This window comes from Echiichthys vipera (genome assembly GCF_963691815.1).
Source record: "Echiichthys vipera genome assembly, chromosome: 15".
Lineage (NCBI taxonomy): Eukaryota > Metazoa > Chordata > Actinopteri > Perciformes > Trachinidae > Echiichthys > Echiichthys vipera.
Window position 1 is genome coordinate 19,270,143 of NC_139840.1, and position 23,200 is coordinate 19,293,342.

Genomic DNA, 23,200 nt, shown 5'->3' on the forward strand with positions numbered 1-23,200 from the left:
TTATTAATGAATTCTTTCAATTTATTGGGCATAGTTAATATTTACAGTAATTACAAAAAAAATCCGTTTTATGACGCGGCATCAGAGCTGCCCTCTGATTGGCTGAGCGTGTCCCATGCGTGTTGTGGTAAACAGAATCCGAGTTGCGTGTGCATGCGTAGAAGTGGTAATGGAGGATAGTGATCTGCTCACAGGGGGCTAAGTTAGCTAGCTGCGCTCTTCCTCTTATAATTACAACGGCTACTTCTATTGATCACGAAGTGTTTACGACACAAAGGAACAACGTCTGAATCAACCGAGAGCAGGTGGTAAGTGTTTGTATGTCGAGTAATCTTACGGCACTAACCCACGATGGTAATCCGTTGGCTAAACTAGCCGGAACTGCTAATGTCGAGGCTAACGGTTCCGGTGTCGTCTATTTCCTGGAATATTTATCACTGTCTTTGCGAATGATAGTTTCACTTTTTTTGTAATGTCTGCAAACGTGACTCTTAAATTATTATTGGGATAAGATGGCTTAATTTGTGTAACCTATAAAGTCTTATGAGAACGTTACGACTAGGCTAAGTTTGCTAATAGCACACCAGACGAATGAGTGCAAATGCAACGCTGATATGACGTTTAACTGTAATGCAGGAAATAGTCACATCCCATCACGGTGCTAACGTACATTATACCAACTATGGCAAGTTCACTCCAAGAAGTATATGCTGACCTGCACGGTAATGTACGCCACCTGAACAAAATGGGACTTCGATACTAACGTTAGTGTGTGTTTATGCTATCAGACAGGCTAATGCTAAGATATGTGTCATTGCATACCGGTATATTCGTTATAGCTCATGTTTCTTTAGCGAAGTTAGCAAAAGGAGCTAATGTTAGCTGGTTGGGCTGAATTAAAGAGACGCGGGCTCATCCAATCAGCGGCGGTTATAGCATTTTCCAGCCCCGTCCAGGCCAGCAGGTCCCCCGCCATGGCGAGGAAACCCATACAAACACGTAGCATGCAACAGTGACACGATTACGTTATATTGTGCACTCTCTGCTACTCAGAACAATCGATGTTAAGAATATAACATCCTTGAAAGGTATGCTATAAGGGATGAATGTGTACTATAACATAGACAAGAAGATCGGCGTATTTGAGAGACTGAAAACAGCGTTTTCTGACATTTTTGCATGAAAAATTACTTTTGACGATTAACAGATTATTTCGCGTCGAAACATACTATTGGTTGTTTATACCACATTAACATCAATTTTATTGTGATGAACAAGTGAAATACCCAGTATAATAAATGTATTGTATACGAACATGTAGTTTTTCACAGCTGTAAGGGGCTGGAAAATCATGAAAATGCACCTTGAAATGGTTAAAGTGCTTGAATTTGACTTTGGTAAAGGTGTAGGATCCCTGTTTTTGTGATATCAAAAATGGAACTGGAAATGCAACACAGTTGAACCCCCTTAGAGATGTATTGATCAGTTATCACTCAGGTTGGCATTTTGAATTGTTAATACTGTAAGCAGCATGTTTTGAAAATCCTGAAAAATAATTTAGCATTAATGTTATATTATTATAGCCTTGTGAGACCATCCTGATCTTTTGAGCTCCATTGTATTCTACTCGCAGATCAGTCTGGTAACTTGCAGCAGAGAATATTTGGAGACGGTTTTCCAATCTACTGAACCAATCAGTGTTGGTTTTGAGCATAGACTTTATAAAAAATGGACGTAGCATACCTGTCGGCGTCCGTTCTCTCAACTTGATCCAATACGTCACTTACTGTAACTACACAGTACGGCGGCAAAATGTTAGAAAGGAAATGTGATAGTAGAGCACAAAAAAGAAAAGCACAACGACTGAAAGAACAGTGGCACCAAGATCTACTAAAGACTATTTCTAAATTGACAGGATTTTTCAATGTTAAGATAAGATATTCCTGTATTATTATTATTATAATAAGTATGATAGCATCACTAAGAAAACAATAAATTGTAGAAAATATAGAACAAAATATGAACAATATAAACACAGGGATATATAACAATAATAACATGAACAATATATACATATTGCCACTAAGGCACAGAAGATAAATAAAAGTATTTCACATTGAGATTTAATTCACCTGAGCTAAGGTTGCGGACTCTTCTGTTCTAGTGGGGTTTTTTTTCTAATAAAGCATGAATTATAATGTGGGGGCCCAAAAAAACAGTAGCCTAGGGGCCCATGACCACCTACAGGAGTCATCATCTTGGACTTTGTTTTGAGGCGGCTCGAAGTGTGAAGCAACGAGAAGCGTCTGTTCAGTGTAAACAACGGCATCTTCCGCAGATGAGATGAGTGCAGCTATCGAGCAAGCTGCTTGCTCACTTTTTCCTATTGGATCCTTCTGTTGGAACATGGACCGGGCACCTGAAATTATGTCTTTTAGCCATAAATTCACGTCACACAAATGGCAGATATCCTTTACACTCCGTTAGTACGTCTTACGCTTCGTTGATCGGACAGGTTGATTTGGCCTGCCTATCCCAAACCTAGGTTGTGATAGACAGATGATTCATCCAATCGGCAACCAGTATTTCCGCTTCTTTCCAAAAGATCTCCAACCGAGAGTTCCCAGATGGGTATGCAGAGCAAATGAGAATTATGCGAATCAATCCATCTGGCCAAGTCAGGTTAATATTATTATGGCTATTTACTGCTAAATATTGTGTTGATTACTGTAGATATTCGTTTTCTAGGTTGAATCAGGTCCAGTTGATGATGCCTGGTTGTGGGTAAATAATTATTAAGGAAACAGCTGATTTCCAACCCAAACTTAAACGATAATATATCACATCTTAAAATTGCCTATTTCCAATCTGCAGGAGCTGCTGTTGAGTTTCGGGATGGCGTCAGACGTGGTTTTTCAAAACCATGGTTCCAAAGGGATCATGACTTTTTACCCCACTACTGAGGAATTCAAGAACTTCAGCCGCTACATTGCATACATCGAGTCCCAGGGAGCACATAAAGCAGGCCTGGCTAAAGTGAGTACTGACACACTGCACATGTTCACACAGGCCGTACTAACAGCCTGTGTAGTGTATATGGGATCATATGTATTGGTAGTGAAAATGGCGAGTGAATGTAAATTAAAAACTAGCAATGGCAGGATCAACAGTGACACATTTCTCATGGCTGTCAGACAATTATGTCGTTAATCTGTTTTTTCTATGAAATAATTTAGATGAGGCCATCTGTTGTTTACATAATTATGTTCACACCAGCTCTTTTTACAAATGTAACAAATAAAACTTTGAACTTGAACTTGTCAGAAAAAGTTATTCATTTATACCTCTAACTTTTCGCTGGTGAATAATTTTGATAACACATAGGTTATTCTGATTTCTTAATAATCCTAACTCACTGACCACTTTTCTCTCCAAGATTGTCCCACCGAAGGACTGGAAGCCCAGAGCCTCTTATGAGGACATAGACAATTTGGTGATCCCTGCACCCATTCAGCAGGTGGTGACCGGCCAGTCAGGCCTTTTCACACAATACAACATTCAGAAGAAGTCCATGACCGTGAAAGAGTTTCGCAAGATGGCCAACAGTGACAAGTGAGAAGTGCAGAAATAAGATATTCAAGTCATTTTTTTTTCTTCTGTTATCAGAAAATGTATATCATCTACAATTTCTGTCAACGGCATTTTTGACCTATTGATGTTGAAAGTTAATTAATGGTGTTGGTACTAATAACTTATTGTTAATGCCTTTTATAGGTTCTGTAGTCCACATTATGATGACTTTGAGGAGCTGGAAAGGAAGTACTGGAAGAATGTGACATTTAATCCTCCTATATATGGAGCAGATGTTAATGGATCTCTATATAGCCCTGTAAGTTGACATTTTTTGGGTGTGACTGCTGATTTTGATGGGTTTTTCTGATTTACCTGTTGACCCAATACATAGGGGATGCTGATAACATCACTGATCATTGTGGTCTTCAAGTACCATCTGTTGATTTTAAATTATCTGCTTTCCTGCAGGGAGTCAAAGAGTGGAACATTTGCCATCTGGACACCATTTTGGATACAGTTGAATGTGAGAGCGGCATCACTATTGAAGGTGTTAATACACCTTACTTGTATTTTGGCATGTGGAAAACCACCTTTGCATGGCACACTGAGGACATGGATCTCTACAGTATCAACTACTTGCACTTTGGAGAGCCCAAATCGTGGTGAGGACTCAACTTCCTTCTCTGATCAGATTGAGAAATAAAGCTTTTAATTACTTCAACTTCTTATACGATTGCTGTATTAATCTAAAAATGTTTTGATATTGATTTCCCACTTCTGTATGAAACCCAGATGAATTGTAGTTAGGGCTATGTGCTGTTAGATCTAGATGTCTATACAAAATCTTCTCCACCACTTGCAAATGGGCGTCATTAACATAAACATGGGCTCTTTCACACAGAAAAGGCACGCTGCCTATTTCATATTAGTGATACTACAGCATCAATGCTGCAGGGGATCCTATCTTCGGTTTAAAATAATGTGCGTTGAAAAGTTTGTCTCTGGCTCTTTCAGTGAAGTAATTCAAAATACTCTGACAACACACAGCATAGTATATATATATAACCGCATGATATCAGTCTACTGCAACTAAGGAGACTTAATTGATTGTGTGCAGGTACTGTGTTCCTCCAGAGCATGGGAAAAGACTGGAGCGTTTGGCTAAAGGTAAGAAACAAACTCAGTATTTTCTGTAGATGTATACAGTTCAAGGCTGTTCGCTATCATAGACTCCATCTTTCTGCTCTTTCTTCTTTTAGGGTTCTTTCCTGGTAGTTCCCAGAATTGCGAGGCCTTTTTGAGGCACAAGATGACGCTCATCTCTCCCTCTATACTGAAGAAGTACAGCATTCCTTTTGAAAAGGTATGAATAGAGTATTTATTTGGATTTCAAACAGAGGGCCTATTCTTCATACCCCACTTTCTGCAAAAAAATACATATTTGCTGAAACTGTCCTGACAGCACAATGAGAAAATCTGTGAAAAACTAATATCGCTCTACCTCCACCCTCTGCTCCCTGTCCCCTCCTAATGGCATCTGCTAGAGTCCACTTTGGTGAACTCTGATCACACGGTAAAACAAGGCAGCACTGATCAAATATGAATCAAGATTCTGTTACTGTATTGCCTATTTCTTGCATATGTTTTCAGAAACATTTTTTATGTACCGTTTAGCTGTCAAATTAGAGTCTGTCTGGCCAGGCGGCAGGTGGGTGGTGCTTGGTTTTGGCTCAACTTTCTCATTGTGCTGTCAGGGTATAGTGACAGTTTCAGAAAATATGGAAAAACAAGCCAAACGTGTATACTGCAGCCACTCATTTCTTTTTTTTACCTTTCCCTAAGATTACTCAGGAGGCTGGTGAGTTCATGGTAACTTTCCCATATGCCTATCACGCTGGTTTCAACCACGGTTTCAACTGTGCAGAATCCACCAACTTTGCCACAGAGAGATGGATAGAATACGGCAAGCAAGCCGTTTTGGTGAGGACTGCCAAATGACGGCATAGAAAACTATACACAACCTAATTTGAATTGTGTTTTATCCTGCTAATAATAATGTAAATGCACACATTAATATAATCGACTATACAGTATGTTTGTAGATGTCCATGCTACAATATCACCTGTAACGTTTGTCATTTGAATCACATTCTTTTTTGCTCTTCTTCCCTTTTAGTGTTCGTGCCGTAAAGACATGGTGAAGATTTCAATGGATGTATTTGTGAAGAAATTCCAGCCAGAGCGCTATGAACAGTGGCTGGCAGGGCGAGATGTTTCACCTATTGACCACACACAGCCCACCCCAGAGGCAAAGGAGTTTCTGGGGGAGTCCTTGAATGACATCACCAGCAACAGTAACGCCATGGAGTGCTGTGGGGAGGACGGAGAGCGGAAGAGGTAGGTCATTTACTACAGAACATAATGTCTGTGTGTATATGCTTTTATTTAAATGTATTATACCGTAAAATGTTTGTTTATGTATATGCTTAGGGTGATTAATTACTTTCTCTTGGGAACACCCATGGGCTTGACAGCCATGGGAAGTCCAGAGACACCATGTGACTGGAGACTAGAGCTGCATGGATGAGCTCGTACGTGTGTACTCTTAAATAATTCACCCGCCACCCACCTAAATTCATTATTTTCTCACCATGCATAGTGCCCCAGAAGGAAGCAAAACACTGTTCATCTGTTCATGAGGACGTTCCGAAGCGCAATCTTTGCAATATATACACAACTAAACATTGTGCTTCTGAAATAATCCCTGAAAGCTGCTGTTCCTGGTGCGCACACACCACCCCTCTGTCTTAATGGGGACACAGCAGCTCTGTCCTTAATGATGTATTATTTCAGCCACCTGCAACCCATCCGCTGTTATTCAAAATGTTATTTTTTAAACTCTGCTACCCAATCTACAAATTAATTGCGGTGCTTGCGGACATTGACTGCAATCCGTGCATCACCACTGAAGACGGTCATTCCTATGACCATGTCAGTATTTCTTTGTAAAGAAATGTACATGAAAGCTAGTTATTCCATAATCTAGAAAAAAAGCTGTTTACCCTGTTAGAAAATACTTACTCTAGAATACCCAGTATATAATTTTCTAAATGCCAGTTACATTAGATTAAGGATGCAATTCCAGCAGAGCAAATTAGTACTAATTACTCCATACAAAACAAATACTGCCTTTAATTAGCGAGAATTACATGTTTATGCTAATGCCCTGCTCCACATGCACACAGTTAAACACCTAGACTGATCAGTACAACCACAGCCTTCTCTGTTGGCCACTGAAAAGCTCCACTCGAGCAGTGGCTTTCTAAAGGACACTCTAATAATTCAGCACTTAAGTTATTTTAAAGCTGTAGTTTCTGTGTTGTGTTTAATTCTAGTATTTATGTTTTTGTTGAGTCATATGAGTAATGTCAAGATTTTATTTTACAGCAAAAGAAAAACGGTTCCTTGTGTTTCTTCTTTGGTATTTAGTGCTACACAGAGGATAGAGACCAAGAGACACCGAGTGTGTCTGGAGGTTCCTGAGGAGGTTGTTCCCAAGGATGAAGATGAAGATGTGCAGCAGTATGGGAAGCGTCCCAGGCTTAGCCTCATACCTCCACGTACTACATCACAAGATGGCAAAAGAAGTAAAGGTATTATCACCTGTGCATTGCCTTGTAGTTTCCTGCAGGACAGCTAACCTTCTAATAACAGTTGGTTTATGGTGATAGAAATTTCAGTTCAAAGTGCGTTTTTTTACTTTCGCTTCCTAAACAGAGACCTCTGATTTAATTTACAGGCCCACCAAAGTTGGTTGTCACACCAACCAAGCTCACTTTATTGGATCCATTTCATAGGAGCTTGGCCCAAAGTACCAGTGATGTAGGCCGTCCTCCACATTATACCAAGACTCGTGCTCCGGCAATCTCGTCTCAGTCCCAGCCCAGAAATGGACATCTGTCAGTTTCAGAAGGCGCCGCTCAGCCTGTTCGCAAAATGGGGGTAGCCAGCCTGCTCTTCCACAGGACTCTGAGTCCAAAAGACGCTCTTCAAGTTCACAGCTACAGTCTAGAAAAGCAGCAGCAGCCTCACACACAGCTTCAGGTGCACAGCTATGCCAGAGAGCATCAGCCCCGTCATCTCCAGCACAAAACCTGTACTCCATCACACACACAGGTTCAGTCCTTGCCCGAGGCATCAAGCTGTAAAATAATGGAGCCACAGCCAGAATCCAAGATTATTCTTACCAAAGCATCACCAAATGAATCAGAAATACAGAGTCTTGTGAAGCAGGACCAAAAGGAGGAAAAGCCTGAAATTTCAATACCTGCTGAGGCTCAGACTGAAGAGGAGACGTCTGAATGTGAGGTAATCAGCCAGTCTGCTTCTCCTCAGACTCACACCCAACTCATAGAGTTTAGCGAAACACAGATGGAGGCCACCAAGAACGACAAGCGAAAGGTTTGTCTTTCTTTTTACTTTTGCATTTCTCTAATAGAACGTACGTAGACAAAACGCATTTCACTTATTGCACCAAAAGATGCAATAAGTGAAATGTAACGTTAAAATGTTAATCATTGTTGCTCTCTGTACACTGTGACACGCGCATGTTTGAGCACAGGTTACGTTGCATGCATTGTCTTTTCTGTCAACACTAAATTATCCTAGATGGCTCATAGTCTCTCCTGAACATTTAAAAGTACGTCTGTGCTTCATAATACTATTGTGCATGTTGGCACTAAAGTAAAAAAAAAGCATTAACAAGAATTTTTGGTGGCTCGGTACTGGTGCATTTTCATTGCATGATTTTTGCATACTTTTCTTTGAGTTTAGCATTATTACTAATTAAGCAACACAACCGTTCTTGGTGATCTCTCCGGTGGGTAGGACTAGGTATCGCAAACCTGACCGGTGTTGGTTCTACTGGATATCGAAAAACTCTGGTTTAGTAATGGTATCCATAGGCCCTGAGGTTAAACAGATCCACATAGATTTTTTGGTTTGTGTTTTGCATTCATCTAAGCGGCGCCCCAAGTGATGAACGTCATCATTTTCAGCTCTGCTGTTTCCCTGACGCACACACACCGGAGTATTTACTCATTACACTAGTAGACATTATTAGGATAGATTAGTTCATAAATTAACTAAATGCACAAAGAGTTGTATTTTCCATGTTATATTAAGTCCTATTTGAACAAAGTTGGTCTACGCATTAGATTATGAGCGTTTTATTCACAGAAAGTATCCAAATAAGTATTTTGGTATTGAATTCAAGGTACTGGAACCGAGATGATTCAAACGATACCTAGCCCTCTCCTGGGGAAATAATACACTTTATCAGGCATTGTTGTACCCTGAATGTTAAATCTAATTTGTGCTTTTTAAACTACAGATTAAGCAATCCCCCATGGTTGAAACAGGCACTATCATCCTGAATGAAACCATTCCTGTCAGGAAACCGATCCAGAATGAGGCGAAGGTGATCGCTAAGAATCATCAGGTAAGTAGTTTCTAGCTGTGGCCAAGTTCTCAGAGGATCTTTGGACCTGATGTTTATGTTGAAATGAATGCATACCAGTACAGAGCTCCCAATATGCCTCATGATTGAGACCTTATTTCAAATTATGGTATTTTCATTGCTACAGATACAGTAAAATCTCTGTTTTGAAGTTTTGTCTTGCTATACTCTTCTTGCTCCAGCAGGTGTCAGAAGAGCAGTCGTACTGCAAGTCAGTTGTGAAGAAGCAGCAGCAGCAAGCACAGCTCCTCAGTCTGCCCCGTCATCACCCTCTCATCAGGGAGGTGCACAGTGACGATGGTAAGCGCGTTATTAAGTTCATCTGCATAATGTAGTATGTTGGGTGTATCCAGTTTACCAAACATCATATTTTCAGCAATAATACCAGGTCTTTATTAAATTACCTTTTATACCCATGTTATTCTATTTCTATTACCTTTATTTCACTTATTCGCTTAAATCTCTCTTTCTCTCACCTCATTTTTCAAAATCCTAACGCCATCATCCTCCTCCATTCACACGCAAAACTCTGTCCTTCATCCCATCATTCTATCTTTAGACGAGTACATAGATGTGGATTTTGAGCAAGAGGAGAAAGAGGAGTGGGCAAAGCCTCTAACCCAGCTGTGGCAGTGTCGGCCATATAACCCTGAAGCAGAAATAAAGTACAATAAGAGCATGGGCCAGAAGGCCCCCTACTGCTCCATCTGCCTGCTCTTCCACACTTACCATCAGGTGACAACTACAAGCATGTTATGTTGTTATGAAGTTAGTTCTGTTTATTTAATGTTTTTGTTACCATCATTTTGCATTATGTTAAGCACTCCATAAATGTAATTTATGGCAATCTACCTCTGAAGCAGGATAGGTTTAGGCATTTCAGAGGAAAATGGTGCAATGGACTGTTGTGCAATGATTTCTCCGTGTTGTGACCAGAGAATACAAACTTTTGGATGATTTTAAAACTCAAGTTGAACAGAGATGTCTTTTTTAATGCTTTACTAAAAGTTTTGGCTTGTTAAAAATATGATTGTGGCATAATATGTCTGAGCCAGTTCTATCTTCTTGGATCCATTAAATATTCATATACCTGTTTTTCTTCTACCCTCAAGTCTGATTCCAGTAGTGTGAGTTCCAGCATGACAGTGGTGAACCGTCCAGGGGGCCGCCAGTGGTCCAAGCCACTTATCCCTGAAATGTGTTTCAACACCCAATCTAATAGGCCAAATGATAATGGGGAGGGACAGCTGTCTAACCCTCATGTAGCAGAGGACGGGACCAGCCGGCTGGTCAGCTGTTCCCAGTGCTGCGTCCGCGTACATACCAGTAAGCACCTCTTCTGAATGATGTGGTATTTAAGTTTTATTTGCTCATTTGTCTTTTCCAGTAATGTTTTATTTTGGTGTTGTCTGGCTTGGTCATACTACAGCCAGATGGCTTTTTAAATTTTATCCCCCCCCCCCCCCACAACAACCATACTGAGAAATGAAGCATTTGAATGTGTGACATGTTCTGTTCAGGTTGCTATGGCGTGTCTGGGGATGAAGCAGAGCTAGACGACTGGCTGTGCTCCCGCTGTGAGGTGGATGCCCTCACCGAGGTCAGTTTAATGGACTAGCTAGTAGTCGTTATTTTGATTTAAATTATTTGAATGGCTCGTCATACTGATAACAGACAAATCTCAAAAATACAGCTACAGAGTTGTTGTATCCTTGACTGGTCAGGAAGACCAGATTATGATCAGCAGTAAGCACAGTTGGAAAAGATGAGAGAAATTTGACCACATCGATTTTTATTCATGCATCAGTAATAAGATTGAGAAATTTCACGCACTGGCCTTACATGTGTTGAGTATCCAGCTCTCAGAACAGCTTCGAATGAAAACCACATGGAGCAACATTACGACTTGAATATTGAAGAAAGGCTCTCTTCCTCAGATGACAGATCAGTGCTTAAGGTTGACTGTCACTGTCACCAGTATGTAATAACATAATATCAACTTTAACGATCCCATGCAGAAAATTGAATTTTTCTTAAGTGAATTAATGATATCTTTGTTTTACTGCACTTCTAAGTACATCAACCAAAAATGTACTGCATGGGCACTATAATGTCCCTTTACTGAACTAAAAGTTGAATACAATTGACAACCACACACTTATGTCCCACTGATATAAACCTGTCTCTGTATGCTCCCGCTTCCTTGGTTCTGAGACAGTGAGAGTCTTCCCTTTGTGTGTAATTGTTTGAGGAATTTGTTTTCCCAACATTGTTTGTGAAATGTATCTTTAAATTTCCGTAGCTTTCAGCATTCCTGTCTTCTCAGAACAATGGATTGTTGTGAAACATGCTGAGAATGTGGCCCGACTTTAGCACAAACACCTTTGACCACCAGTGGGCAATGCCACACACGTTTATTGTGACTTTGGCTTCACATAGTGCCTTTTATTAAGGAGGAGGAAGGATTCTCATTTTTCCTTTTCATAGGTTTATAAAGAACTATATTCATTTATTTTATTGAAATGTTAGAACATAGAATGCTGTATATTTTCTCCATAGTGGTTTGTGTAATATCGGTGAAGAAAGTGGTTTTAGACTGGGGCTGTTTCTTTTAATTTAACATTTATTTAACCAGATAAATAACCCATTGAGATCAGGATCTCTTTCACAAGAGTGACCTGGCCAAGAGGGCAGCAGCACACGTCATAGAAGCATTACATGATAAGAAGACAGTTTAAAATGACAAGTTAAAATAGAACAACAATGTACAACAATTTACAATGTGCAAATTGATTTACAGATAAAGTACAGAATCTTGACCAAGGAGTACAAATCAGAAACGTAGACACTAACAAATTGCCCAACTGTTGAGGCAGGATTGTTTGAACATGATTTACAGCATTGGAAACTGTCAATCAACAGCAGCGCTTTGGAGGTGGGGTGAACTTGAAAAATGCTGAGGCGGAGTGATGGTTGTTAATCCAGAACCGGTCTGTTCACCTCACTCCCTGGCAGTTTTGTCCTTACTGAACCTGTCGGCTTCTGTTAATTTATTATTTATATCTACAGTTCAGTTACTCACACTGTCCTACTTTTTCAATGGATTAAAAGAAAGGGCTGCCATACCAGGTTCAGGTGTGGATTTGTGAAAAACAAAGGATTAACAATAGATTGAGCTTTATATAGCTGATTCCCATCCATGTGATCCAGTAGAGGAGAATGGGTTATCCCCCCAGTTTAAGCTTGAGCAGAATATCTTCTAATCACACATGAGGAAACAGGATGTATTGAAGATAAAGGTGTCGGCTTACAGAGTGAATGTTTTTTAAAACAATACGTTGTTGTGTGTTTCTTCCTCCAGAACTGCTGTCTGTGTTCCTTGAGAGGCGGCGCCCTCCAGAGAGCCAACAACAACAAGTAAGTCATACCAGCAGACAACAGTGCTCCACTATTAGAGCTGTAATGTGTGGATCAGAAGCTGTATTACAGGAAATACCCAACTATGAAGGTGTATCATACACGTCACCCGAGCTGGCCCCTAATTTACAACCGAAACATTTAAGATTGGGTATTTGAATGTGCAATGAAATTATGTCGTAGGATCAAATGTAGATTTGCTGAACATTATAGATTGATGGGTCACTCTTATGTGGTAACCAAAGGACTGTTAGTTGTGGGGAGGAATGGAGTTTGGTTTTATGGGACAGGCAGTCAGGAGGTTGTTGGTTGGACTTCTTAGTTACCCCCACTAGTGCAGCATAAGGGCACCACTAATGATGGAGTGGTTTCTAGGATGTTAAAGTGACTTTGTTTCTTCCTAAAGATCTCAAGTTGTAGACTGTAGAACACCCCTTTTCGGCTTACCCAGTGCCACAGTTTATTTTCTAATAAAGGTTCATGTTCCTTTTGAATTCTAATGTCTACATGGACGTAGTCAAACTTGTGAAAGAAAAAGTACGCCTGAAGGATGGATTATTTACAAAACAGCCCAGACAAAGTCAAACTGGTTGGTTTAGAGATATCTCACGGTTCCCCCACTGTTCCCTCTCTATCTGGTTGATCAACCCCCTCGAGCTAAATGCATTTTTTAAAATTCAAACACACAGATGTTTGGGCATGCAGCTGTTACACACCCTTGGCCTGTGGTTACACGTTATCAGTAGGGGCACAGTTAGTGAATGTCAGTTTAAATGGCAGGAAATGCGTTTAGACAGAAGCAACGTTTCCTATAAACCAGCTTTCTCGAATGACTTATGCCCATGTGGGACTCCCTGTCTTCCTATTTTCTAAACCACTATATCATTCATTTATCAATTAGTATCCCCTTTGATGAATGTGTTACAACAGCCTGGACCATAATAAACATTTGTTTAAATGTGCTGGATGTTGAATGTAATTCATCTAATCACTTGTAAACTTGTGAATTTTTAAACGACGCTTCTATACCACTTTGTTTTTTAAACACAAGTGAAAAAAAAAGTACTGTCTGCTTATGATCCGCTTGGTAGCTTTTTTTTTCTGCATTGTTTGCATATGAAGTTTGCTCAGAGATGGCTCTCTATGTCATCTGAGCAAACACGCCCACGGCTGAGGGTGAGGGACTGTGAGATGAGAGATCTAATCTTTTATGCTCAAGTTAAAACCTGGTCTGTTCAAATAGCGTAGTGTTGTATTTGGTTATTTTTCATATTTATTCATGAGTGTTTTACTGAACACAATCTTAAACGTTAGGATTTGTCAATAATGTCATTCTTAAATATGTCAGCTGGGATCGGCTCCAGCCCCCCGCGACCCCGACGGGGACAAGCGGTTGAAGATAAATGAATGAATGAATTTATCACAGTCAAATATTGTTTGTTTTGTTCTTGTATTTAGGAAAGTGCATTATATAAATGAATGTAGTCATAGTAATCCCATATGTAGACATAAAATTATAGTCCCAACATGTTTACTTGTTAAATTGTGTAACCACATTGCTTAATACATGCTCTTACATTTCTAGAAACATTGCACCCTCGACATTGAGTTGTTAGTCCTAAATCTCCTTCATGTTTGTTTTTCACACAGGTGGGTTCATGTGCTGTGTGCCATCACTGTGCTGGAAGCTCGCTTTGTCAACATCACTGAGCGACGACCCATTGACCTCTCTGCAATCCCCCAGCCTCGGTTCAAACTGGTAAGACTAACTACAGTCACAGCAGTCTGCTGTACGTTTTGTTCTAACGGCAGCAGTTTAGATGAGGAGGCTTGTTTTTTAGCCGTAGGCATTAAGGGAACACATGTTGATCTGATGTGCCAGAATGCAGGAATCAAACTGTTGTTCTTTGATGAGTTTTTCCAAGGTTAAATCCACACATACTATGTTTTTATTTTAAAATGGCAGCTATCTCCATTCTCGCAAGTTGGTTTGGCACCGTTCCATAATTAATCTTCATACTCCCGCACCTGTAAACGCATATCACAGACCATTCAGGTTCAATGGGCATGCAGTTGTATTCCGATGACATCTGTTTGTGGTTGCCACTGAGGAAAACTCATTTCACCATAGTGACAGTGCTGTTCTGCCTGTTTGCTGTCCTTACTCAGTTTCACTTCTCGGTCTGGCCCCTGTATCTTTCTAAATAATGAATGATGTCTCAACCCTGTAATGGAACTGTGGCATTCTGCCCACATTTGATTAAAAAAGACATGGAAATAATATACAATGAATAATGCGAAAGGCAGACATTATTTGCCTGTGTATGAGTCACATACAGTCTGACCATAATGCTAGACTTTGTTCACAATGGATGGCCTTGTCTCCATTGTTATAGGTCTGGATCTCACTGAATTTACTTCTAAATAAGTACATATGATGTCAGAACCCCATTAAAATGATAAAAAGGAAGTTGTGTAATTTCCCTTTTAACGTACCTATGTTACAGTTCGTGTCTGGGTCTGCCTGCCATCTACTCCCTTTGATAACTTTTTTAATCTTTCTCCCTCTCATCCTCCCCTCTCGGCTTGTTTCCTTTTCCTTCGTTTCCTTCCCTTGTACTTCCTTTGCTTTAACATGCCACTTGTACCTTTTCCCCTTGACCGCTATTCCCCCTCCACGCTTGTCTTTGTCGCCCTGGTAGAAGTGTGCATACTGCAGGAAACGGATGAAGAGGGAGGTTAATGGCTGCTGTGTCCAGTGCTCCCACGGGCGCTGCTCAACAGCGTTTCACCCCACCTGTGCTCAGGCAGCTGGTATCCACATGCACCCAGATGACTGGCCGTTCATAGTCTTCATCACCTGCCACAGACACAAATCACCCATCCTGCCTGAGGTAACTTAATGGAAACACTGTCAGGCTAGTAGTAATGAATTATCTTTTTATCTTATTATTATCTTGCAATACTGTGGTTAGATTTTGGGTTGTTTTTATTTTGAGGAAAAATTGTTAGTTGGAGTATTGCTTGCTTACAAAAATCCAATCACATGATACACACTTACTTGTCACTCTGTGTCTGATCTCACTGCTTAGCTTGGATTAGGTTTGTTTAAGAGTGGAGTTTAAGAGTGGATTTTATGCTGAAAAAAATAGTTTTAATTGCCTTCTGAATGTTTCTATTCCACAAATGACACCAATGTTGAAAAAAAAAAAAAAAAAAAACCTTTAACCTGAGGTAGGCAGTTTAGAGAGAGAGAGAGAGAGAGAGAGATCCTATTGACTCAGGACAGAGAGGAGAGAGTTGCAGGAAGAGGTCTCACTCAGCTTCATGTTCTGGCTTTTTAGCTTCTGCAGCTTTAAGAGTCAGTTCCTCATTTTAGTCTTCTTCCATGGAATAGGAGTTTGATGATTTTTACTGTCTGAAGGTTGCTTAATCAGCAATTATATATAAGCTTTATATAATTGTGTCTGACCGAGCTTGAGTGTGTTGCATCTTCTAGGGATCAGATTCCAGACACTTGAAGTATGTCAGCGGTTTTGTTGATCATGCAATGAGATTATAATACCAACAGTTACTCCCACTGCTCAATTAATTTCCATTTTCCAGGTGTGTCTATCCCAACAGTTAAATCAATTTTACTGTTATAACTGAAGCTTGTTAGACTACTGTTAAGAACTGTTATTTATTTTTGTGCTTTCCAGAATGTGACATGCAGTATAACAAACTTATTCTCAATCAGATTTTAAGTTGAATATACATTTTTTTCCCTATCTCATAAGATTGATAAATGCAACTTACTTGTTTCTCAGATCTTGGTGTGTTATTGTAGATTTTTGGCAAAGAGGATGTTTGTGAAGACAAACTAATTAGCCTTGCACAGTAACTTCCAGCACAGGTTTAGTCAGCCGTGCAGCACAGTAATAGTTTGAAGACTTCTTTTACCCTCAACTCTCAAACTACCACAGGGAATTCTTACTTTTATACATGTTCATGCTGCTTCGATTCACTAATTGGGGTAGACAGACATCTGTTTGGTCCTGTCAAGAGATGTGCATGCAAATTAACTTACTGCAAAGGTTTCTTCTTCTTGCTCGTGCTGTATTGAGCTATGTGACTACACGTCTGGGCTTGTTTGTGTGATACCTCACTTGTACTTTTCAAATGTCTGCTGCACCATGAAGCTCAGAGCAGTATCATGTATTGGGTACACATAACTAACCAAATATTGTTTTAGTCATTACATGAGACCGGCTTATCTTTAGGGACTCGTGTTGTTTATTTTGCACTATAATCACTTATCTTTTATGTGTTAGGGCTGTGGAGTGATAAGCTTTTATGAGTAACGCTCAGTTTCTGTCCCCTAGCGTAAAGAGTCTTCCATGCGTGAGCTGACAGTGGGACAGAGAGTGATCTCTAAATACAGGAATGCCCGTTACTACCACAGCGATGTGGTGGAACTGACCACAGCCACCTTCTACGAGGTTGTGTTTGATGACGGCTCCTACAGTGACAACCTGTTCCCAGAGGACATTGAGGTAAATGGCATTGCTTCCAATCATTTTGTACTTATGTTAAAGGATGAAGTGCACAAACTCACACGTACACTTAATGAGACTTAAAGGTGAGATTTTTGAGTCTTGAAAAATACTGTGTAAGGACCAAAACACTCAATCCACAGAGAAATGCACACAGCCCGTGTTCAGAAACTATGCCTTTTAAACGAGCCCCCAGGACTTCTGTACATTTGTGATGTCACAACTATACAACATTTAGGTAGAAAGTGTCACTAATGCTAATGCGAACTACTTTTTCAGGGGCTTAAAGAGACACAGATGAATATGGGTATATTAGACAGACGCTATGAGAGAAATGTGTTTGTTTAAACATTAAAGCAAGTAAACGTGTTCTTGTAGAAACCCAAAGTACAAGTATGAACCTGAAAATGAGCAAAATTGGGGACCTTTTACATTTATAAGCTGATATAATTGATTGAAGTTTCCTCATCTTGATACACAGCCAGAGTTCACCGTTCACTCTCTTTTCAGAACCGTGACTGCGTCCGGCTTGGTCCACCTGCCGAAGGGGATGTTGTTCAAGTGCGATGGACAGACGGGTTGATATATGGAGCCAAGTTTAAGAAGGCGCACTCTATCCCCATGTACCTGGTAAAGCCTGCTCTTGAGTGTCTCTGTTTCTGTCCCACTGACATGCACAGACTGTATCCAAAGGGATTGTTCCGTTTTTCACCATCACACCATATTCTCACCTTTAACATGTGGCTGGTCTTGTGAGGTGAAAAGTAAAAATGTTGGGACTCATTAAAAAAAGATAAGCTTGCTCATCAATATGTGATATCTTAAAGCGGAAGGCTTTTATGTGGTTGGCCTAATTATGCGGCGTCTGGTCAAGCTCATGTTTGTTAGGGAGAAATAATGACAGAACAGTCTCACAGCAGCCTGCATATTACTGTTTTACTACCCATTTTAACGCTTCTTTAAAGCATGTTGCCGCATGTGAGTAAAGTGCTTAAATTCTTTGTAATAGACTGCTGCAGGAATGTCCTAAAACCCAGAAATGAGTGAGCATTTTTGCACTTCAGTCAATATTCTTTTTTTTTAATAGTTTTTTGGTAAGATGTCTGTCAGTGAAAACCCCACCCATACATTTTAAAGCTTGTACGTGTCTTAAGAAAGGTAGTCGATAACATGTGGCTGAATGAGACTGTTGTAGTCATGCGCCTAGTGTTGTCTGTTTAAAAACATTAGCTTTTTACTTCTGGTGATTGCATTTATGCTTCAAAATGTGTCAAGACAAAATAATTATATAAAGTCTAATGGATACATCACGATTTTTGTGGGTCAGCCTATAAAGATATTTAATCTGTGCAACACTTTATGAAGTAATTATTAAAAGCTGCATTCATGAAAATACACGAGGGTGAAAGTCATTTTTATAATGTACGCTATATTTATATAAGTGGTTTGACTTACAGTACTACATGCTTGTTGTGTGTGTTCAGGTGGAGTTTGAGGATGGCGCACAAATCAGTGTCAAGCGAGAAGACATCTACACTCTTGATGAGAATCTGCCCAAACGAGTCAAGTCAAAACTGGTAATTTACATATTTTATCAGAAGAACCTGCACATTTTATGCTGAGAAACATGTTTTTACGTGAAAACTTTTTCTAAGTTTAAGATCTGTAGCAAAATACTGATTTCTATATCTGATGTTTGGTTCTCAGTCGGTGGCGTCAGACATGCGCTTCGAGCTCTTCTCGCAGAACGACGTCAAACAGAACTCCAAAAGGCAACGAGTCATCAACTCTCGATACAGAGAGGACTACATCGAGCCCGTCATTTACCGAGCCATCATGGAGTGAAGACCATTCACGGTTTTTCCTCTCCTCCTGCTTTTCACCCCTCGTCCTCCACATCATCGACTCACTGCAGAGACGCAGCTCCAGAACTGTGTTTCTGGGTCTGGCTTCTCTCTCTTTCTCTGGCTACTGCTCATAGGAACGACCCCCACCTCCTCCTTCTTCTTCCACGGCCTGTTAGGGCTACATATTTATAAACTACGGCTGGGACTTTAAACGATTTTTGTGTGCATTGAATAATATTCTTTGACTTGCGTTTCGTATTGCCCTCTGTAGATCTCTTTTTTTTCCATTACATTATTATTTTCTTTTTCTCAGGAAGAAGCCATCAATTAATTATTAAATATCAAACTGGGGCAATTTTTTTTCTACCACCACATCAAGCATCTGTCAAAATAACTTTACCCATTATACAATGGTTTTAGTGACATTTCTTCTATAAATGACCTTCTTCTCTTGACTTACAGACTTATGTTTTTTTCAAAATAATTTATCATAATATTTTTGCAGTGAAGAAACGTTGTGCTCCGGTTTTTTAAGGAAGCATTATCTTGGGCCAGTTTTTCCACTCATGAAGTTTAATGAAGGCAGAACTGTAAACTTTAAGCCAATCAACTGTAGACTACAAAAACAATTCATCAAGAAAAACGATTCATCAAGAAATGTTTTAAGTCGTGACCCCAAAGACATGAAATAATATCTAATGGTCACCTTTTGGCACATCTTTAGATTGTACTTATGAGTCCATGCATTGCATGAAATGGTTTAGAAGTATTAATTCTCATCGGTGTGTCAATGTGCATCTACTGTGAAGATGGAAGAAAACTAGACATGTTTTAAAGGCCCAAGCCTTACATTTCAAAGGGCCATGCATACTTCAGTTTTTCTAAAGCTAAGGGTTTATTAAAAAACGATTGTAATTAATGTTATTAGTACACTTTATTTATGCGAGTGAATTGCGTTTAAGAAAAAAGCTATTTTTGTCATGTCCTTTTCAAAATCTGAAGAAAACCTAAGATGTATTTATATTTATTATATTGATGGGTTTTCAGACATGTTAAAATTTTGAGACACCCCTGTACACGGAGTGGAAGGAGTGAATGCCAATCTGACTCAAATCCCCTCTCTAAGCAAAAAGCACTTATTTTTACCTCCTGCCGCAGGACATATACCATTTTGTTGACCCATGGCCTCCCACCAAGATTAGATTTTTTTTCTGATAAAAGCTAGCTCTAGAGGTGAACATTGTAACCAGGTTCTAGTTTGATCCCAAATAAACAAAAAAAGCATTAAGAGAATACTTTTCAGACTTGGGCAGGTTTTCTTTTCATGTTCATGTTCCGTTTGCATCTACCTTCTGTTTAGAGAAAAGTGTTCTCCGAAGGATTGGGTGTGCAGACACCGTTTTAGCTGGATTCATGGCTACTGTTGTGTTATTAGGTTTCATTTGGGTCTATGTCCAAGGCCAAGCATCAAATCTGTACACTTTGTAAACATCAACTGTTTGAGTAAAGTTTGGACTAAGAAAAACAATGTAAAAGTCACTTAATCTGCATGTACCACACTTAGAAATGAGCAGATCAAAGTGCTTAGATTCAGACCGTCTTTCTATCACAACCGGTTCAGTTTGGCAGCAGGCTGTCATCTGCATTTTTTTTTTCCTTTCTCATGTCTTTGAACTAGTGCCGTTGGATGTCTCAGCCAGAGAGCCTGCAGCTGTGCCAAAGCAGGACGAGTCTTGTGAGGTGGAGACTGCTGCTGGAATTTGATTAGATGGATGGCTCCCTGTATCACTGCACTCTTTACAACCAGTACAAGCTCCAGGCTGTTGGACATGTCCGATTTATTACAGCTGTGTTGCATCAAAATATTTCAGACACTTTTTCACACTAATACCTTGATGGTTGCTCACTCGTCAAAACATTATAGCCAAGGGGTTCCACTAAAACCAGCCTAAAGTTTCAGTTGTGGTGAAAATGTCTGTTCTTGGAAACTTCACGACCTTATGAGTCTGATAACACGGAAAAGCCGAGGTCATACAATAATGAAAGCGATCTCCAACCAAATGCAACAGTTGGCAACTTTGGTCATTATGACTCTTGAGTTTGCTTAGATCTCATCCCTAAGGTACAGGAAAAAAGGGCATAAGTGATGAGATGCCTTGGTAATTTAGAGGTCAGGTACTCTTATCAGATACACTTGCTCCATCCTTGTCATGATTTAAAACTGTTTTACGTAGCAGTTTAATTAGGAAAAGGTAGTAATCTCAGAAAGGGTTAGGTTTGCATGTTTTGCAATTCAAATGTTCAGATTATTTTTGGCAAGGCGTTTGATTTAATATCCCAACAGTCCACACATCGTTCAGATGTGACCAACTCAACTTGTTTGCATTGCAAACATCACAGCCCCTTCGCCAACTGTCACTGGGAAAACAGCTCAACTGCAAGTATTTTCCCACTAAATCTCTTCTTTCGCCTCTATATAGAGCCCAGAGAAGTAGGCCAATCCTTACACCAACTTATTTTAAGCTGCCGACGTGCCTCAATTCGACCATTCTGATATTTTCCAGCCTTATTTACAATAATAATGACAGTTATTAGGAGGAAAGCCAAAACTGATTAAAGAAACAACCTGCTTGTGGTCCCAGAATAGTATACAGTAGTTTTAATGGACATTGAGAAATATAATAGAGCTGCAGTTTTATTACAGTCACCTGACTATAATTAATGGAAACTTGAGACTCAACAGCTAATAAAATCAATAACTATTTGGCAAATGGACTTGTACTTAGCGCCTTTCTAGTCTTCCGACCACTCTAATCAGTCTCTAATCTTATCATTCAGACGCACGTTCACACACCGCCATAAAGAGCCTGTTTTATATCAACTATTAGTGGATATGAAACAGGTTGGCATTGCATGTTGAGGATGAGTTTTGCCCTTATGTCAGCTGCCAGTACAGTATACAGTACAGTGTATTCTTCAAGCCACTGGTATGCAGTCTACCTGGCTATTGAACTGCCTGAAAAAATGTGCTCTAATGTATAAACCAGAGCACATATAGAGCATTAACATGAGTTATGGACTCCATTACTTGATTGCTTGCCTCTTGAAGTCTATATGGGAGCGTGTCATGGATCTGCCCCCGATGCACTTACATTTACATACATTTAGTTGGTACGGAGCGTTCCCCCAAAAGAAGAAGAAAGATAACAGTTTTTTTTAAATAATTATTTAAACAGTAAAATTGGCGCTAGAAATGCAGTCACTGAAACCTGAAACACATGTATCAAAACCCTAAACCAGGTCTGCAAAATTGCAAACAGTTTTAATCCTAAAGCAGTTTTCAAAACACTACAAACAGTTCTAGAAATGATGATGATAATGCTCATATTAGTGTAAACGTCTGAAAAGGAAGCATTTTACTAAGCTTCAAAGAAGGTCGAATGTTTGAATTGGAATTAAATGTTAAATAAAACCCATGATGTATGAAAGATGTGGAACATTTTAAAGTTTGAATGGAGCTTGTATGTGAATGTGTGTGTGAATGACTAGATACGAGTTGAAAGTGTCTTATTTGTACATACACAGACACATTTCCCAGAAAATGTTGCATATTTATGAGTATATTAATTATGTAAACAAAGTTTCTGGCAAGTCCTAATTGAGCTGCACGGATGGATGTTTAAATGGAGTTTCTACGTTGGGAAGTGTGGAAGGAATTGAGTTATAAAAAAAGGTTATTAAGAAAGAATCATTTTTGATTTTTGATAAACTTCCCTTACAACTACATCAAAGTGTGTTATAAACCAGTTATGTGTTTGTATGTTCTTTTCTAAAAAATTCTAAATAATGAGGGGGTTAATCTGGATATTTTATTCAATTATATTGTGTCGTACGTACAGAATCTGTGCATACATATGCTTTTCAAAGATTAGAAAAATTCAGAGTTGATTTTTAAAATTAGGATTCACCCTAATCCCCACCCTTGACTAGGTCTGGCATGTGCAACGCTTACATATCCAGCACATGTGTCTCGACACAGGGCCTGGAAGAGCAACAGTTTTCCTTCCTGATTGAGGTTACCCACGGGCACATGGTTGGGAGTTCGGATCATAAATGCTTTGTGTGCACTGAGGAGGTAAAATGTTCTTTGAGAAAGTATTGAGGGAATCAAGCTGACCTTTTCTAAAATTTCACTGAATTGCCTCTGGGGAATTTCTGGACTGACTGAGCTTCAATATAAACTATGGAAATGCCCCAAGAGTGCCATTTCAGTTCTCTTGACGTAACCTCCATTAGTCTAACCTTAAAAT

General features: G+C 39.6%; 1 protein-coding gene across 3 annotated transcripts; it reads left to right on the forward strand.

Moving 5' to 3' along the window:
- The first annotated feature begins 169 nt into the window (after nucleotides 1-169).
- Nucleotides 170-20,309, forward strand: LOC310957388 (lysine-specific demethylase 4A-like). 3 transcript variants are annotated; one of them, XM_083927930.1, is made up of 23 exons: nucleotides 170-308; nucleotides 2,875-3,036; nucleotides 3,437-3,612; nucleotides 3,775-3,889; nucleotides 4,042-4,235; nucleotides 4,691-4,740; nucleotides 4,833-4,936; nucleotides 5,416-5,553; nucleotides 5,750-5,970; nucleotides 7,063-7,226; nucleotides 7,373-8,034; nucleotides 8,966-9,073; nucleotides 9,274-9,391; nucleotides 9,651-9,826; nucleotides 10,204-10,417; nucleotides 10,612-10,691; nucleotides 12,453-12,508; nucleotides 14,159-14,267; nucleotides 15,211-15,402; nucleotides 16,873-17,043; nucleotides 17,554-17,673; nucleotides 18,528-18,620; nucleotides 18,751-20,309. In XM_083927930.1, exons 2-23 carry the CDS (start codon nucleotides 2,896-2,898, stop codon nucleotides 18,886-18,888), a joined length of 3,540 nt encoding a protein of 1,179 aa, XP_083784056.1. In that variant the 5' UTR covers nucleotides 170-308; nucleotides 2,875-2,895; the 3' UTR covers nucleotides 18,889-20,309. The 3 variants fall into 3 exon arrangements, with proteins under 3 accessions (XP_083784056.1, XP_083784058.1, XP_083784057.1); XM_083927932.1 differs by having other exon boundaries at nucleotides 9,277-9,391; XM_083927931.1 differs by lacking the exon at nucleotides 170-308 and adding an exon at nucleotides 2,630-2,682.
- The last annotated feature ends 2,891 nt before the right edge of the window (nucleotides 20,310-23,200 follow it).

Excerpts from the sequence above, each read along its gene's own strand:
- LOC310957388 (XM_083927930.1), top strand. The coding sequence starts at position 2,896 with ATGGCGTCAGACGTGGTTTTTCAAAACCATGGTTCCAAAGGGATCATG. Across the intron at positions 3,037-3,436 it reads ATAAAGCAGGCCTGGCTAAA|ATTGTCCCACCGAAGGACTG; the intron begins GTGAGTACTGAC and ends TTTCTCTCCAAG. Across the intron at positions 17,674-18,527 it reads ACTCTATCCCCATGTACCTG|GTGGAGTTTGAGGATGGCGC; the intron begins GTAAAGCCTGCT and ends GTGTGTGTTCAG.